General features: G+C 38.5%; 1 protein-coding gene and 2 pseudogenes across 4 annotated transcripts; all 3 read left to right on the top strand.

Moving 5' to 3' along the window:
• Window positions 1–4680: 4680 nt before the first annotated feature.
• Window positions 4681–7239, top strand: LOC18014782 (annotated as a pseudogene).
• A 162-nt stretch (window positions 7240–7401) lies between these two features.
• On the top strand, window positions 7402–13816 carry LOC18014536 (putative cysteine-rich receptor-like protein kinase 33). 4 transcript variants are annotated; one of them, XR_002898728.1, is made up of 10 exons: window positions 7402–7897; window positions 9512–10112; window positions 10271–10393; window positions 10692–10807; window positions 10917–11127; window positions 11235–11472; window positions 11578–11731; window positions 11822–12162; window positions 13085–13167; window positions 13418–13816. XR_002898728.1 is itself a non-coding variant. In XM_006396830.2 (8 exons), exons 2-8 carry the CDS (start codon window positions 9575–9577, stop codon window positions 12116–12118), a joined length of 1677 nt encoding a protein of 558 aa, XP_006396893.2. In that variant the 5' UTR covers window positions 7402–7897; window positions 9512–9574; the 3' UTR covers window positions 12119–12185. The 4 variants fall into 4 exon arrangements, 1 of the variants encoding a protein (XP_006396893.2); XR_002898726.1 differs by having other exon boundaries at window positions 12260–13167; XR_002898727.1 differs by having other exon boundaries at window positions 12243–13167.
• LOC18014535 lies at window positions 13196–15914 on the top strand (annotated as a pseudogene).
• The last annotated feature ends 427 nt before the right edge of the window (window positions 15915–16341 follow it).

Genomic DNA, 16341 nt, shown 5'->3' with positions numbered 1-16341 from the left:
TCATCATCACTGCTTGTTTGAAATTCGTCAGCACCTTCTTCAGTTTCGTCTCCATGTAGATCTTCAACTTGTCGATTACGTGGATCAATTAAAAGAACATTTTCTTCAACATCCGGTTCTGTAATGTCGACACAATCATCTTGTTGCATTGGCGGGAGATCTACACCATCAATTATACCCCTTGGAGCAACTTTGACAACCGCCAGCCATGAAATTCCCGTATTCCGAACTCGAGGATATGGAACAAAGGTGACTTGTTCTGCTTGAGATGCAAGTATAAATGGCTCAAACTTATTGTATCGCCGAGATGCGTTTACATCTACCACTCCAAATTTGTTAATTCGCACTCCACGACCTACCGTAGGATCAAACCAATCACATTTGAATAGAACAGTTTTGATTCTGACTAATCCGGGGTATTCCACTTCAATTATCTCTTTGATGATCCCATAAAAGTCTACTTCACCTCGTACACAAACTCCATAGTTTGTAGTTGCCCGTTGAGTGCCATGACTATAAGTATGAAAAACATAGCCACGTGTGAAATACATAGCTGCAGTAGTTATCTTCGAAATAGGACCTAGGAGCAACTCATGAAACCATACTGCATATGTCATGTCATCATGCTCGACTTGACCTTTTAACCACAATGCATAATGTTGGTCTTTTCGCTTGTTAATTTCATCTTCTGAGATACCGTCAATGCATTCTCGGACTTGACTGACGAAAGTGCTGAAATTTTAAAACATTGTTAAGGACATTTCGTATGTTCAATCAAATTTTAATCATACATGGTTATAATTATGTACCTCTCGTAAGGTGCCAATTCCTCGCAATTCAGAAGTATATATGTATGTGCGCTGTGGTAGTCTTGTTCGTTTGACCAACAAGTTTCTTTTAGTTTCCCACTTAGACGTCCAATTGGTGAGAATATATCAGGCACACCTTCTACTGCGTAACTTTGTCCTACACTCCCATCGTCGTAACGTCTTGGAGCCCGTTTGCGTGTACGAACCTTTGGAGCAAAGTAATAAGACGTGAAATGAGAAGTCTCTTCTGTCAGACTTCCCGCCACGATAGACCCTTCAACTTTTGCTAAGTTTTTGGCCTTACCCTTCAAATGCTTCATAAATCGTTCAAACGGATATATCCACCTAAACTGAACAGGTCCTCCCAACTCTGCTTCATGAGGGAGGTGTATAGGTAAATGTTCCATAACATCGAAGAAAGCAGGTGAGAATATTTTCTCCAAATTGCACAACAATATTGGAATATTTGTAGACAGTTGTGCAACTACATCTTCTGATAATGTCCTTGTACTTAGATCACGGAAGAAAGCTCCAATGCCTCCTAGTGCCTCATGGACATGTCCCGGTAGGAGTTCAGCAAACGCAAAAGGAAGTAACCGTTGCATAAACACATGACAATCATAACTTTTCATCCCTGAAAACTTTTGTCCTTTATCCACAGATTTAGCCAGATTAGATACATATCCATCAGGAAATTTCACGGCTGATGATACCCAATTAAACAATGCTGTTTTTTGTTCAGCACCCAACCGAAATACATGAACAGGTGCTTTCCCATTACTCACCATATGCAACTCAATTCTGTTACATATATCGGGTAAGTCCATCCGTGATTTAACGCTGTCTTTGGTTCTTCCTTGGACGTTCAAAACAGTATGCATGATGTTATCGAAAAAATTCTTCTCAATGTGCATAACATCAAGATTATGTCTAAGCAAATGATCTTTCCAGTAAGGCAGATCCCAAAATATACTTTTCTTGTGCCAATTATGATGAACCCCATATCCGTCAGGCATATTCGCAGGAGTGTGCCAATTTCCTCCAAGGGGGGACCGTTTCAAGTCCACCCCAATGATCTATTTGCGCTTCAAGCTCTACTCCAGTTAGGTACACTGGTGGAGGGAGACGAACCAATTTGTTCTTTATAAACAAACGCCTATTTCTTCTATATTGATGGTTTGGTGGTAAAAACCGACGGTGGCAATCAAACCAACAGGTTTTCCTACCATGTTTAAGCTGAAATGCATCAGTCCTATGAAGACAATAAGGACATGATAACCTCCCATGCGTTGTCCAACCTGATAGCAAATGCCGGGAAATCGCTTATTGTCCACATAAGCACCGCTCGCATCGTAAAATTTTTACCACTCGAACAGTCATATGTTCGTACTCCAACATGCCACAACTGGTTTAACTCATGTACGAGTGGTTGCAAAAAAACATCAAGGGCCCGCTTCGGGTGATTTGGACCAGGGACTAATATACTTAAAAACAAAAACTCTCTTTCCATGCACATATCTGGAGGAAGGTTATATGGCGTAAGAATCACAGGCCATAATGAATATTGCCTACCAGACATACCAAATGGACTAAACCCGTCAGTGCAAAGACCAAGATAAACATTTCGCTTAGACCTAGCAAAGTCTGGATGTACGGTGTTAAAATGTTTCCAAGATTTCCCGTCAGACGGGTGAGTCATTTTGCCATCTGTTTGTGAATGTTCCGCATGCCATCTCATCGACGCAGCTGTCCGTTCGGATTGATATAGTCTTTTTAACCTATCAGTGATAGGAAGATACCACATTCGTTGGTAAGGAATCTTCTTACGCCCAGCAATTTGCGGTCTATATCTTGGCTTTTGGCAGAAACGACATTCTTCAAGCTTCTCATCATCTCTCCAAAAAAGCATACAATTATCAACACAAACATCAATCATCTCAGAAGGCAATCCAAGACTAAAAACCAGCTTCTGAATTTCATAATACGTTTCAGCAGCCAAATTATCATCTGGCAAATACTCTTTAATAAGATCTGCCCAATCGTTCATGCAAACTTCAGATAGATTGTGATCTGTTTTTATTGTCATCATCCGAGCTGCCAATGATAATTTTGATAAACCTTCCCTACATCCCTCGTACAGAGGCTGTTTTGCTGCGTTTAACATATCATAAAAGCGTTTCGCATCTGCATTGGGCTCCTCAACAGTATCAGCATGTGTTTCATGAAATGCATCAGTAATCATTTCATGCATCCTATCATGATCTTCACCCTGAACTTGACTACTTTGATAATCATTGGACGCTTCAAAATCCACATGTTCTTGATGATTACTACTACTCCGTGCAGCCATCTAACCACTACTTTGACCATATCCCTCTCCATGCTGATACCAAATAAAGTATTGGGGCATGAACCCTCTATTCAATAAATGCTGCCAGACAGTGTCAATAAGAATATGTTTCCTATTTTTGCATTTCACACAAGGACAATACATTTTGCCGCTTTCAATTACAGTTTCCAGAAGGCCGGCTTGGTACATGAATATTTCCAATCCGTTTTTGAAGTCTTCAGTCAACGACCCATCACCATTTTTGGGCGTATACATCCACTTTCGTAGATCGTATATAGACATTTCAAAAACAAATATTTGACTTTTTGTTTCTGAAATTTGATAGAAATTTCAACTACTAAAAATTTTACTTAAACATTCAAAGACTCAAAAAATTGTGTCTTTATATGTTTTTTTGGGTTGATGGAATAATGAGAGAAGAAAGGGTATATATAAAATTTTTTGTTTGGTTACCAACATATTACCATTGCATATTTACATCAAATTTACGTCGAAATAAAATTTACATCACATTTACATCGATTTTACGTCAATTACAAGATAGAGGACAATTTGTTGTATTATCGATGTAAATATTACGACAAGATTACGACGAATTAAAATTCGTTCTTTATTCGTCGTAACATTACGACGATTTTACGAGGGTTATTTTTTACGTCGAATTTACGACGAAATTTTTGATCGTCGTAAATACGACATAATGTCGTCGTAAATTTACGACGACTACAAATCGTCGTAAATAATTCGACGGAAAAGCCCCTCTTTCTTATAGTGTAAAGCTATTGGCTATACTGAATCATTAATTTGACTTAAAGTTACAAACTTTCCTTGTTAACGAAACCAATGCTGTAACTCAAAAGGATTGGTCCCCTCTCTCTATCACTCTGCTTTGTCGTGTTAAGTTTAGGAGATTCATTCAACAAACGTTGTGGGGTCTGGGTGCATCTCACATCATGAACATATTTGAAACTTTCAACAGCATTTATATTAAACATAAACACATCAGCACTTTAATTTGCTATAATTAGTTCTCTGATTTTGCATGTGCTTTGACTTAGCTTTTATATTGCCAGAAGTTTGGCAACTTGCAGAGAGAACTCAATTGCTATTAAACTGATATAATTAGTTCTCTGATTTTGCATGTGCTTTGACTTAGCTTTTATATTGCCAGAAGTTTGGCAACTTGCAGAGAGAACTCAATTGCTATTAAACTGATATGAACTGTAGACATATGCATATACTAACCCAAAGCATTGTTTAACCATGAGGAAGGCCAAAAAAATTTCCCGATCTTCTTGTTTGTTAACTCTTTTGCAGGAGTTAACTCCAAACTTGATCTGTTAATTGGTGGTATAGATATAGTAGCTTTGATCATTATCATTTACTTCCGAGTGGTGGTGGGGTCTCTCTATGTCTTATCTCATGGAAAATCTGCAGAGAAAAATCGTCGTCTATATTGGTGGTAGGTTTGAAGTTGCCTTTTATGTTTGTCCAAGTTGGTATTTGAAGATCATTGCCTTTTAAGCTCTCACAATCTAAACACATGTCTCTGGTCCTTATTCTTGAGAAAATGAAGCTCAAGACTTCAATTATACCAATCTTCTGGTTTTTCCTCATAACCTTTCATTCTGTTTCTGCACAAACCTGTGGTTACTTTAAACTCAACTCTACTTACGACTTAAACCGTCGTCTAGTACTCTCTTCTCTTGCTTCTAATGTCACAACTCACAATGGATTCTACAGCTCCTCCATCGGCCAAAATCCCAATCGAATCTTCATCATTGGCATGTGCATCCCTGGAACTACACCAGAGAAATGTTCAGATTGCGTCAAAGGCTCAACAGACGGCTTGTTACGGAGCTGTCCTAACCCTCTTGGTTATGTGTGGATAGATTGTTGTATGGTTCGTTATTCCAACTATTCCTTCTCTAAATCACTCGTTATGGAACCATCTCTACCTGTTTCCGATCCCAAAGCCATCGATGTTGATTTGACAGTGTTTGATAGAATCTGGGACGAGTTAATGGTCCGTACGATCACTGCAGCTTCAAATGGATCGTCATCATTTGGACATAAGTACTATGCAGCTAAGGTTGCTTCATTGACAACTTCCCAAACTATATACGCGATGATGCAATGTACACCGGATGTTTCTTCAGGGGATTGTGAGTTTTGTCTGAAGAGAACTGTTGGTGATTATAAGTCATGTTGTCGCGGTAACAGTGGTGGTGCTTTTGTTAGACCGTTTTGCTTTATCCGGTGGGATCTGTATCCTTTTGCTGGTGCTTTCAATAACATTACATCGTCTCCTCCTCCTCAAAGCTCTCAAGATCCTCAAGAATCTCAATCCACAAGATTTTTGGGAGGTTATAGTGGCGATTGTTGTATCCGCTGTCATATTCATGGCGCTGTTAGCTTTAGGATTGATTGCTTTGAAAAGAAGACAATCATACAAATCACTAAAGCTTGGAAGTGAGCTCCTTTTAACTTTTTCCATTTCGAAACAGAGAATACATACAAATTCTCATAACACCATACTTCTACTGTTGCAGCTAATGATGATATTACAAAACCACAGTCACTGCAAATTGATTTCAAGACAATTGAAGCCGCAACTGATAAATTTTCGGGGAACAACAAAGTCGGTCAAGGTGGATTTGGTGAAGTTTACAAGGTATATTTAAGCTCTGTATGTACCTCTGACTGCTTGTTTTTTTTCCATGGAAGCTGAGCAGCAAATTCATATGTATATTTACAGGGAACCTTACCAAATGGAACTGAAGTTGCGGTGAAGCGACTATCGAAAAATTCAGGACAAGGCACACAAGAGTTCAAGAATGAAGTTGTGCTTGTTGCGAAGCTTCAACATAGGAATCTTGTTAGGCTTCTTGGGATTTGCGTGGAAGGAAATGAACAAATACTTGTCTACGAGTTTGTTCCCAACAAGAGTCTTGATAACTTCTTCTACGGTTTGTTTCTAATCCATACTTTTCTTGGTATTCTTTTTGAAACCTAGCTTTATTGTTAATATCATATCGGATATGCAGACCAGACTAAGCGACGACAGCTAGATTGGACTAGACGGTATAATATCATTGGAGGGCTTGCTCGAGGGATTCTTTCTCTTCATCAAGATTCAAGGCTCACAATCATACACCGTGATCTCAAAGCTAGCAACATTCTTCTGGATGATGACATGAACCCGAAAATAGCGGATTTTGGCATGGCAAGGATTTTTGGGATGGATCAAACTGGAGCTAACACTAGCAAGATAGATGGAACCTTGTAAGTGATAATTTTTTACTAGAATGAAATTTTTGATCGTTATTCGTATAGTTTAAACAGAACTCTCAGTTTAGCTTCTTTTTTATTCCAGCGGTTACATGGCTCCTGAGTATGCCATGCATGGACAATTCTCCATGAAATCTGATGTCTACAGCTTTGGAGTCTTGGTTCTCGAGATCATAAGTGGCAAGATGAATAGTAGCTTCAACCAAACAGATGGTTCTGCTGGCAATTTAGTCACACATGTTAGTATTTCTGGTCTCTTTTACCACTATGATCAAAGACTATGGACTGTTTGCTGATAGAATCTTGTATTAAAATGGTAGGCTTGGAGACTATGGAGAAAAGGCTCGGCTTTAGAACTTTTAGACCCGACTTTCAGGGAGAGTTTCCAGAGCGATGAAGTAACAAGATGCATTCATATCGCGCTTATGTGTTCAAGAAGATCCTGAAGACCGTCCTATGATGTCTACAATCATCTTACTGCTCACTAGCATCACAATGACTTTACAAGTGCCTCATTCACCTGGATTTTTCTTAAAAAGTAGCCGCGATCGAGATTCAGAAGCTGAGGGCGCCCATTCGTTTGGAAAACCCGTTCCTTGCTCTATCAATGATGCGTCCATTACCGATCTGTTGCCTCGTTGAAGATTATATTATTTGATAATGCCGTCCTTTTAGTTCCTTGTTCTACACAGATTATGATTTTTGTGTGTTATTGATTTTTAGATGGTAGTAAATTTGATTTGAGTTTGAGAGATGCTTCGTTACTTATATATTGTACAGAGTATGAAATCAGAGGGATCTAGGACTTGAAAATTACCTTTGTACTACTAATACCAACTGATTGTGTACATAACCAAAACTGTTTTTTTACTAAACCGGTTATTTGTAGATTCCAAACCAATATTTCACACAATCCTTTTGCTTTCAAGCTTCGATTTTAGGGATTTTGCTCTCTGATCTTATTCGATCCAGGAGGAAGATTCCGTCTTTCCGATTCTGATGTCTTAAAGGACGAATTTTGGTTAATTTTATGATTAGGGTTTCCTCTGTTCGTTATTCCTAATCAGCATTTAAAAGTTCCGTTCTTATTGCTTTGTCCGCTTTTGCCGTTTTCAAAGTGCTCATGATGGATATTATGATGCTTCGATTGGTTAAAGTTCCGGTTTTTATGATACCCCAGGAGTCAAATCACAGATTCTGCTCAGATTGTATCCAGGGGAGGCGCGTCTGATGGGGTTTTAAAGATTTGTCAAGTCACTGGTAGTTAGTGTTACTTGTTGAGAGTCACGAAGATCTTGATGGGTTATTACAAAGATGTCGACTACAGTTGCATTTACATTGGAATTGCAATGTTGTCCACTATCGTCGTGAGTCTTAACAAGTAACAAAATCACTCTGCTAGTGACTCGACAATCCCAAATTTTCTAGCCGTGTGCTTCGGAACCAGGTCAATCTTTACTCCTTACTCAGTCTAGTCCGGTTTTGCTTTTTACACATTTTTTAGGTATTCTCGATTTTGAGCGTTATTTTTACTGTTTTTAGATATCTCTACTAGGGGGGTTTGAAGAGTGAATGCCAACGATATATTGTTTCTTTATTCAAGTGGCATGATTTGTTTTCATTACTGTTTGTGCTGAGAAAGTAGTAATAAATAAAAAAAAAAGCGATTGAAAGCATCTAAGATATTATTAAATTTGGTTCTTTAGATTGCTCAACTGGGTTAAAAAAATTAATAAGAAAGCTATTGAAAGTATCAAAGTATTATAATTGTAATGCTATTGGCTATATTGAATCATCAGTTTGACTTAAAGTTGCAGACTTTCCTTATTAAGGATTGGTACCCTCACTTTGTCACTTTGCTTCGTTGTGTTAAGTTTAGGAGATTCATTCAACAAACGTCGTGGGGGATCTGGGTGCATCTCACATCATGAACATATTTGAAACTTTCAACATCATTTATATAAGCATTAACATATCAGCTCTTGGCTATAATTTGTTCTCTGATTTTTTCTGTGCGTTGAGTTAGCTTCTATAATGCCATTGACATTTAAGTTTGGCAACTTGCAGAGAGAACTCAGTTGCTATTAAACTGATACGAAATGTAGAGATATGCATATACTAACCCAAAAACAGTTGTACAACCATGAGAAAGGCCAAGAAGATTCTCTCATTAAATTTGGTTCTTTTGTTTTCTCAATTTGGTTTTACAAAATTAATAAAATGCTAGTGAAGGTACCAATTGTAAAGCTATTGGCTATATTGAATCACCAGTTTGACTTAAATTTGCAGACTTTCGTTATTAACGAAACAAATGCTGTAACTCATAAGGATTGGTCCCTTCTCTCTGTCACTCTGCTTCGTTGTGTTAAGTTTGGAAGATTCATTCAACAAACGTCGTAGGGGTCTGGGTGCATCTAACAACATATTTGAAACTTTCAACATCATTTTTATAAACATAAACTCATCAGCTCTTTGCTACAGTTGGTTCTCTGATTTTGTCTGTGCTTTGAAGGTATCAAAGTATTATAAACTCTAAAGCTATTGGCTATACTGAATCATCAATTTGATTAAAAGTTTCAGACTTTCCTTATTCACGAAACAATGCTTGAACTCATACGTCCTCTCCGTCTATTGCTCTGCTTCGTTGTGTCAAATTTAGGAGATTCATTCAACAAACGTCGTGGGGTCTGGGTGGATCTCACGTCATGAACATATTAAACTTCAACGTTATCCCAAAAAAAAACCCACACACATGAGCTCTTTGCATGGTTGCTATCTTACTTTGTCAGTGTTTTGACTCAGTTTTTATTATGTCAGTCTAATTTAAGTTTGGCAACTTGTAGAGAGAACTAAATTGCTATAAACTGATACGAGCATAGAGAGAGGCATATACTAAACCCAAAGCACTTGTATAACCATGAGAATATTGGTCTTCTGCTTTGTCCTTATAAGCACAATCACCTTTGTTTCTTCACAACAATGTTTAGACACTGGAGTTGTTGAAGCCAATAGTAATTATAGCGCTATTCGTCACGAAATCCTCTTGTCTCTTGCTTCTCAGGTGAAGAATTATAAGGGCTTGTACAATGGTTCGATCAGCAAAGGTCTTGACCAAGTATATGCAATGGCGATGTGCATCGATGGGAGTGAACCAAAGGCTTGCTCTGATTGCATCAACGTCGCGGCTCGCCAGCTAATAAACATATGTTCTAATCATACTGAAGCGTATACATGGACACCTCATTTAACGCTTTGTTTTGCACGCTACTCTAACCGTTCGTTATCTGAAACGCTCCTAATGCACCCGCGTTACGCAGAGTACAGTAATGGGGCTATCAAGTCAAATCCTGATGAGATTGGGGATATATGGGATGAATCAGTAAATGGAATGATAAGTGAAGCCCTGCTCAAGAACACATCATTTTCAAACCGTAAATTCTACTCAGCTGGTAGAATATCCTTGCCAAAGTTCCAGACTGTGTATGCATTCGTGCAATGCACTCCGGAATTATCGTCGTTGGATTGTGGCAAATGTCTCCGAGATAGTCTTGGTGATTATAATAAGGACGCAAACGTCCGTGGGAAGCAAGAAGGCATTATTGCATATCCAAGCTGCTTTTTCCGGTGGGATCTTTATCCCTTCAGCGGAGCTTTTAATCCTAGTAAGTCCTCCAACTGCAAAACTATTATTCGCTAAAACTGGTCAAAACCTATCATTTTGCTCCCCAAAGTATTAAAGAAGATTTGAAACATATTCAATCATTGGATGATGGAGTTTTCCTTTCTTGTAAACTATTCTCTGTGATTATGGAATGTGCAGCGTGCAAAAAAATATCAAGGGGAATCATCGTGGCGTTTGTTGTTCCTACTGGTATTGTCATCGCTGTATTGTCTGCTGCAGTAGCGGTACTTGTTTGCAGAAGGCAAAAAACTAATCTTCCAGGTGAGTTGATTCGTGCTCTATTCATCATTTCATTTCTCATTCACCAAAACTCATGCTTTATCACAAAATACAATATGATGCCGAGTCAAGGGATTTTAAATAGGAACACTTTTACCTGTTGAAATGTCGTCTCTATGCAAGTTTTTAGTAGCTAACCAATATTATTGGGAAGGACTTATTAATTCACTGGTGGATGGCTGCAAAAGTTTCAGTGATTAGACAAAGAAATATCATTTGCGTTCGATGTATTTGTGCTCTTCTATATTGCAAGGAATAATATGACACTTCAATGTTGCAGACGAAAGTCCATCTACAAACTCACTTCAATACGATTTGAAGACAATTGAAGCTGCAACGTGTACATTTTCTAAGAGAAACATGCTCGGTCAGGGTGGATTTGGAGAAGTTTTCAAGGTAAAACTTTGTCGACTTCCAGATTTGTTATTTCTCCTGAAACTAAGTGTGTGAATTAACAAATATAAGTGGTGGGATCTAATTTCTTTGTACTCCATATTATGTATAGGGTGTTCTTCAAGACGGGTCAGAAATTGCAGTGAAGAGGCTCTCTAAAGAATCAGTACAAGGTGTACAAGAGTTCAAGAATGAGACGAGTCTCGTGGCAAAGCTTCAGCACAGAAATTTGGTTAGCGTTCTTGGGTTTTGTATGGAAGGAGAAGAAAAGATACTTGTTTACGAGTTTGTTCCTAACAAAAGCCTCGACCATTTCTTGTTCGGTATGTTGCATACACTACTCAGCTTAGATTCTGGGATTTTGGATGATTATTATTTTGCCATTCTTGAAACTTGGAGGATTTTATCTCATAGCTAATGACTTGTGCAGAACCTACAAAGCAAGGCCAGCTGGATTGGGCTAAACGGTACAAGATTATTGTTGAGACTGCTAAAGGAATTCTATATCTTCATCATGACTCACCTCTCAAAATCATACACCGTGACCTCAAAGCTAGTAACATCCTCTTAGATGCTGAAATGAAACCCAAAGTTGCAGACTTTGGAATGGCAAGGATTTTGGGGATGGATCAATCTCGAGCCGATACAAAGAGGGTCGTTGGAACCTAGTATATACTCTCCTTTATTGTCTACTAATCTGAAGTTTGATAACCCATTCATCACTGGTATTTAAATTCATGAATATTTTTTTTCTTTCCTTTGTATCTTCTTAGTGGCTACATTTCTCCGGAGTACATGATGCATGGCCAATTCTCGATGAAATCTGATGTCTACAGTTTTGGAGTCTTGGTTCTTGAAATTATAAGTGGCAAGAGAAACAGTAACTTCCACGAAATTGGTGATTCTGGCAAGACTTTGGTCACACATGTGAGTACAGAGACCTAAACGTTCAATATTTTTTTTTCTTTAGCCCTATTATGTCGACGGTTTTTTTTCATTGATTGATCATTGTGGTAGGCTTGGAGGCATTGGAGGAACGGGTCACCATTAGAACTCGTGGATGCAGAAATTGGAGGGAATTATCATAGTAATGAAGTTATTAGATGCATCCATATCGCGCTATTATGTGTTCAAACTGATCCAGAACAGCGTCCGAGTTTATTGACCATTAGTGGAATGCTCAACAGTGACACGATCACTTTACCGGTGCCTCAATCACCGGTATATGAAGGATTGGAGATGGGTCTACCTCCGATCACATCTGTTCCTGTTTCTACCAATGATTCGTTGATTAATGACTTAGTTCCTCGTTGAAGATGACAGTTCATGAGTTCAATCCGGAATTTTAATCGAAACAGGTAAAATGGCGTTTCTTTAGTTCTCCAACAACTTTTATGAATATGTTCATTGTGTGTTAGTGTGTTACTACATAACACAGTGAAATGTCTTTTACAGGTTAACTATCTTCAAGCTAACTTTGAAGATAAACCAATGTACAATTTTAACTAAACCACTGAAAGAGAAAACAAGAATTTTGCTGTTTGCTCACTCTGTCTGCCTCATCCATTCCCGTGCTTATCCTTTGTTGTGTATTTACTTTGTTCTGTTCGACTCCATCTAGGATTGGAGCTTTTTTGTGTGTTGGTTGAGGATTAGAGATTGAAGGTTTGGTTTCACTATTTTGGTATTTAATTTGGGATTCTGATGTATAGGTCTGAATGTATTGAAAACGAATTTTCATGTTAATTATTGGTGTTGAAGGTTGTTTGTTGACGTCTTTGAAGGAATCAGTTGAATTGATTCAGTTCTTCGACTTTATGTTTCCGACAGAGAATTTTCGTCTGTTTTTTTATTGATTTTCTACGAATCTGCCAATCTGATGTAGCATAAGATATGCATATATACTAAGGAATTTTCAGGCCATTTCACAATCTACTTGCTTAAATTGCCTGAATCATTGGAAGCTCTGGACGCCATCAGACAAGAAGTATTTTCAGTGATTTTGGACTCAAAAATTATATGACATGAAACACATGAACAGTAAGTCATTTGCCTGCTAAAACGGGGAATTATTGAGTTCGGTTATCATAATTCCGAATGTTAACGTAGAATAAGAGTAGCATACTAAGGAATAGTCAGACCTTTTCATAATCTACTTGCTTAAGGGCTCGAGGTAAATAGCTTTAATCATCATCATTTACTTCCGAGTGGGGTCTCTGTGTGTCTTGTCAAGGTCTTGTTGCTCTATGTCTCATCTTCTCTCTCATGGAAAATCTGCAGGAAAAAACACAACGCGGTTTAAGAATTGTCCAAGTCAAGGTCTCATCGTCTCTGTCATGGAAATCTGCAGAGAAAATTCACAGGTATTTGAAGAGTATTACATTCTAACTTCTAACATCTAAACACAAATCTTTGTTTCTGATCCTTTGAGAAAATGAAGCACAAGATTTCATTTTTACCAATCTTCTGGTTTTTCCTCATTACTTCACATTCCGTTGCTGCACAAACCTGCTTCAATGGATTCTTTAACCTTAATTCTACTTACGACTTAAACCGTCGTCTAGTCCTCTCTTCTCTTGCTTCTAATGTGACAACTCACAACGGATTCTACAGCTCCTCCATCGGCCAAGATCCCAACCGAATCTTCGTCATTGGCATGTGCATCCCTGGGACTAAACCAGAGAAATGTTCAGATTGCATCAAAGGCTCAGCAGACGGCTTGTTACGGAGCTGTCCTAACCAAACTGTTGGTTATGTATGGCCAGATTGTTGTATGGTTCGTTATTCCAACATTTCCTTCTCAGGAACACTCGTTATGGAACCATCGATGTTGATTTGACAGTGTTTGATAGAATCTGGGAAGAGTTAATGCTCCGTACGATCACTGCAGCTTCAAATGGATCGTCATCATTTGGACATAATTACTATGCAGCTAAGGTTGCTTCATTGACAACTTTCCAAACTATATTCGCGATGATGCAATGTACACCGGATGTTTCTTCAGGGGACTGTGAGTTTTGTCTGAAGGAAACTGTTAGTGATTATAAGTCATGTTGTCGCGGTCACATTGGTGGTGCTTTTATTAGACCGTTTTGCTTTATTCGCTGGGATTTGTATCCTTTTGCTTGAGCTTTTGGTAATATTACATTTCCACCGCCTCCACAACCTCCACCGCAGTCTTTACCCCAGCCACCGCTTTCTTTGGCTTCTCCGATAAGCGATCCGAAAAATACAAACGGCAAAGGTAAACTCCTTTTCTTATGTTGATATGTAACAAGAACCTGTTGAAACCTGAAATTGAATCACTCTTTTGCTATAATTTGCGGTTTATGCAGACGGGACATCAATTTCTTCAGGGACTATTGTGGCAATTGTTGTCCCTACCATTGTTATGCTGGTACTGCTTGTTGTAGGATTCACGGTTTGCAGGAGAAGGAAATCAGACAAAAGAACAGAGGTTCAAGGTTAGTTGGTCTTTCCATGTTTTTTTCAACCTTTTTTTGTAGCTGCCATCAGTAGTTACATTCGAATTATGGGAAATTGGATGTTGAAGAAGATGTTTTCACTCTCTTTTGTGAAGCTGGTGATGACATCACCCGAGAGCGCTCACGGCTATTCAGTTTTAAGACAATCGAAGTAGCAACTGATAAGTTTTCGGACAGTAACATTATCGGACAAGGTGGATTCGGTGAAGTGTACTGGGTAATAAGTTCTTTCTCTGTCATGTTTTCTCCATTCGTTTGTATGAAGTTGAGGCACTAGAATGTTTAAGTAAGCGGATATGGTGTATGTTATTTCTGTAGGGACGGCTTCCAAATGGAACTGAAGTAGCGGTGAAGAGACTATCGAAATCATCAAGACAGGGCGCGCAAGAGTTCAAGACGAGGCTGTTCTTGTCACACAGCTTCAGCATAGGAATCTGGTTAGAGTTCTTGGATTTTGTTTGGAAGGAGAAGAAAAAATACTCGTTTACGAGTTTGTACCTAACAAAAGCCTCGACTATTTCCTGTTCGGTATGATATGATCCCTTAATACAAGTAAGTTCCGAGCAGTCCTTACTGTAGCTAATAGTTCATATGTTATACAATGTACAGACCCTGCAAAGCAAGGTGAACTGGATTGGACAAGACGGTACAACATTATTGGTGGGATTGCTCGAGGGATTCCATATCTTCATCAAGATTCACTGCTTACAATCATACACCGTGATCTCAAAGCAAGTAACATTCTCTTAGATGCCTTTATGAACCCCAAGATCGCAGATTTTGGCATGGCGAGGGTTTTTGGGATTGATCAATCTCAAGCCAACACAAGCAAAATCGTTGGAACATAGTAAACGCTTTCTCTTAATCAATCTAAGAAAACTTTGTTTGGGGAGACCTTTTTGTTGCTTGTAGGCTAAAAAGCTTCTTTACTTCTCAGTGGTTACATGTCTCCAGAGTATGCAATGCGTGGCCATTTCTCCATGAAATCTGATGTCTATAGCTTTGGAGTAATGGTTCTGGAGATTATAAGTGGCAGAAAAAACAGCAGCCTTTACCACATTGATGATTTTTCTGGCAATTTGGTCACACACGTGAGTATGATCTTTCAAGTTACATGTGCCTCTGTATAAGTAAAGCAATGTATATACTGAATCTAGTTTATCACTTGTGTTAGGCTTGGAGGCTGTGGAGAAACGAGTCTCCATTAAAACTAATGGATCCGACTATAGCAGAGAGTTATGAGAGTAATGAGGCTACTAAGTGCATCCATATCGCATTATTATGTGTTCAAGAAGATCCTGCAGACCGTCCAATGTTACCTGCAATCATCGTGATGCTCACTAGTACCACAGTCACATTACCTGTGCCTCGAGCGCCTGGATTTTTCCTCCCAAACAGGTGTGAATTGGACCCTACTGGTTTGAAGTCTACGCAATCCACAAGCAGATCTATTCCCTGTTCTATCAATGATGTAACGATTACTGATCTGGACCTGCGTTGAAGAATGGTGTTTTCGAGGTACTGGATTTCTAATATTTCTACGGAAGTGTCAACACTTTCTCTTGTGTTCTTGTCACTGCTCTACTTTATGAGACATTTGAACAAATGTGTTTCATTTACTTGTATAACATATACATACATTCTACAAATAAGAAACACGTTTTGAAGCTTTTAACAAGAATTTATTCAGACATAAGGGAGCATCACATCTTCAATGAGTATATAAAAATTGGGGATTGATGGGATCATTGAAGATGATGATGTTCCCTTATGTCTCAAACGGATCTCTTTTGGGTATGCTAACATGTAGATGGATATTTGTGACACTTCTTGTGGATATGTTCACTGTATGAAGTTTGAAATGTTACTGAAACACAAGGATACTCTGCTCTACTGGTTTACTCTTTTGAAGCTGGCTTATGTACAGTATGAGATAAACAAATGAATGCATTGGTGTTTCTCAAGACATCTAACCGAATATCAAATTGGTTTTTATATCTTTAACCGGGTTTTATTACTAGACCACTGAATTAGAAAACCAAAACTACGTTT

The sequence above is a fragment of the Eutrema salsugineum genome, unplaced genomic scaffold (genome assembly GCF_000478725.1).
Source record: "Eutrema salsugineum unplaced genomic scaffold, Eutsalg1_0 scaffold_3, whole genome shotgun sequence".
NCBI classification, from domain to species: Eukaryota; Viridiplantae; Streptophyta; class Magnoliopsida; order Brassicales; family Brassicaceae; genus Eutrema; species Eutrema salsugineum.
The sequence above is the reverse complement of the archived record's forward strand: the minus strand, read 5'-3'. Positions and strand labels throughout refer to the sequence as shown.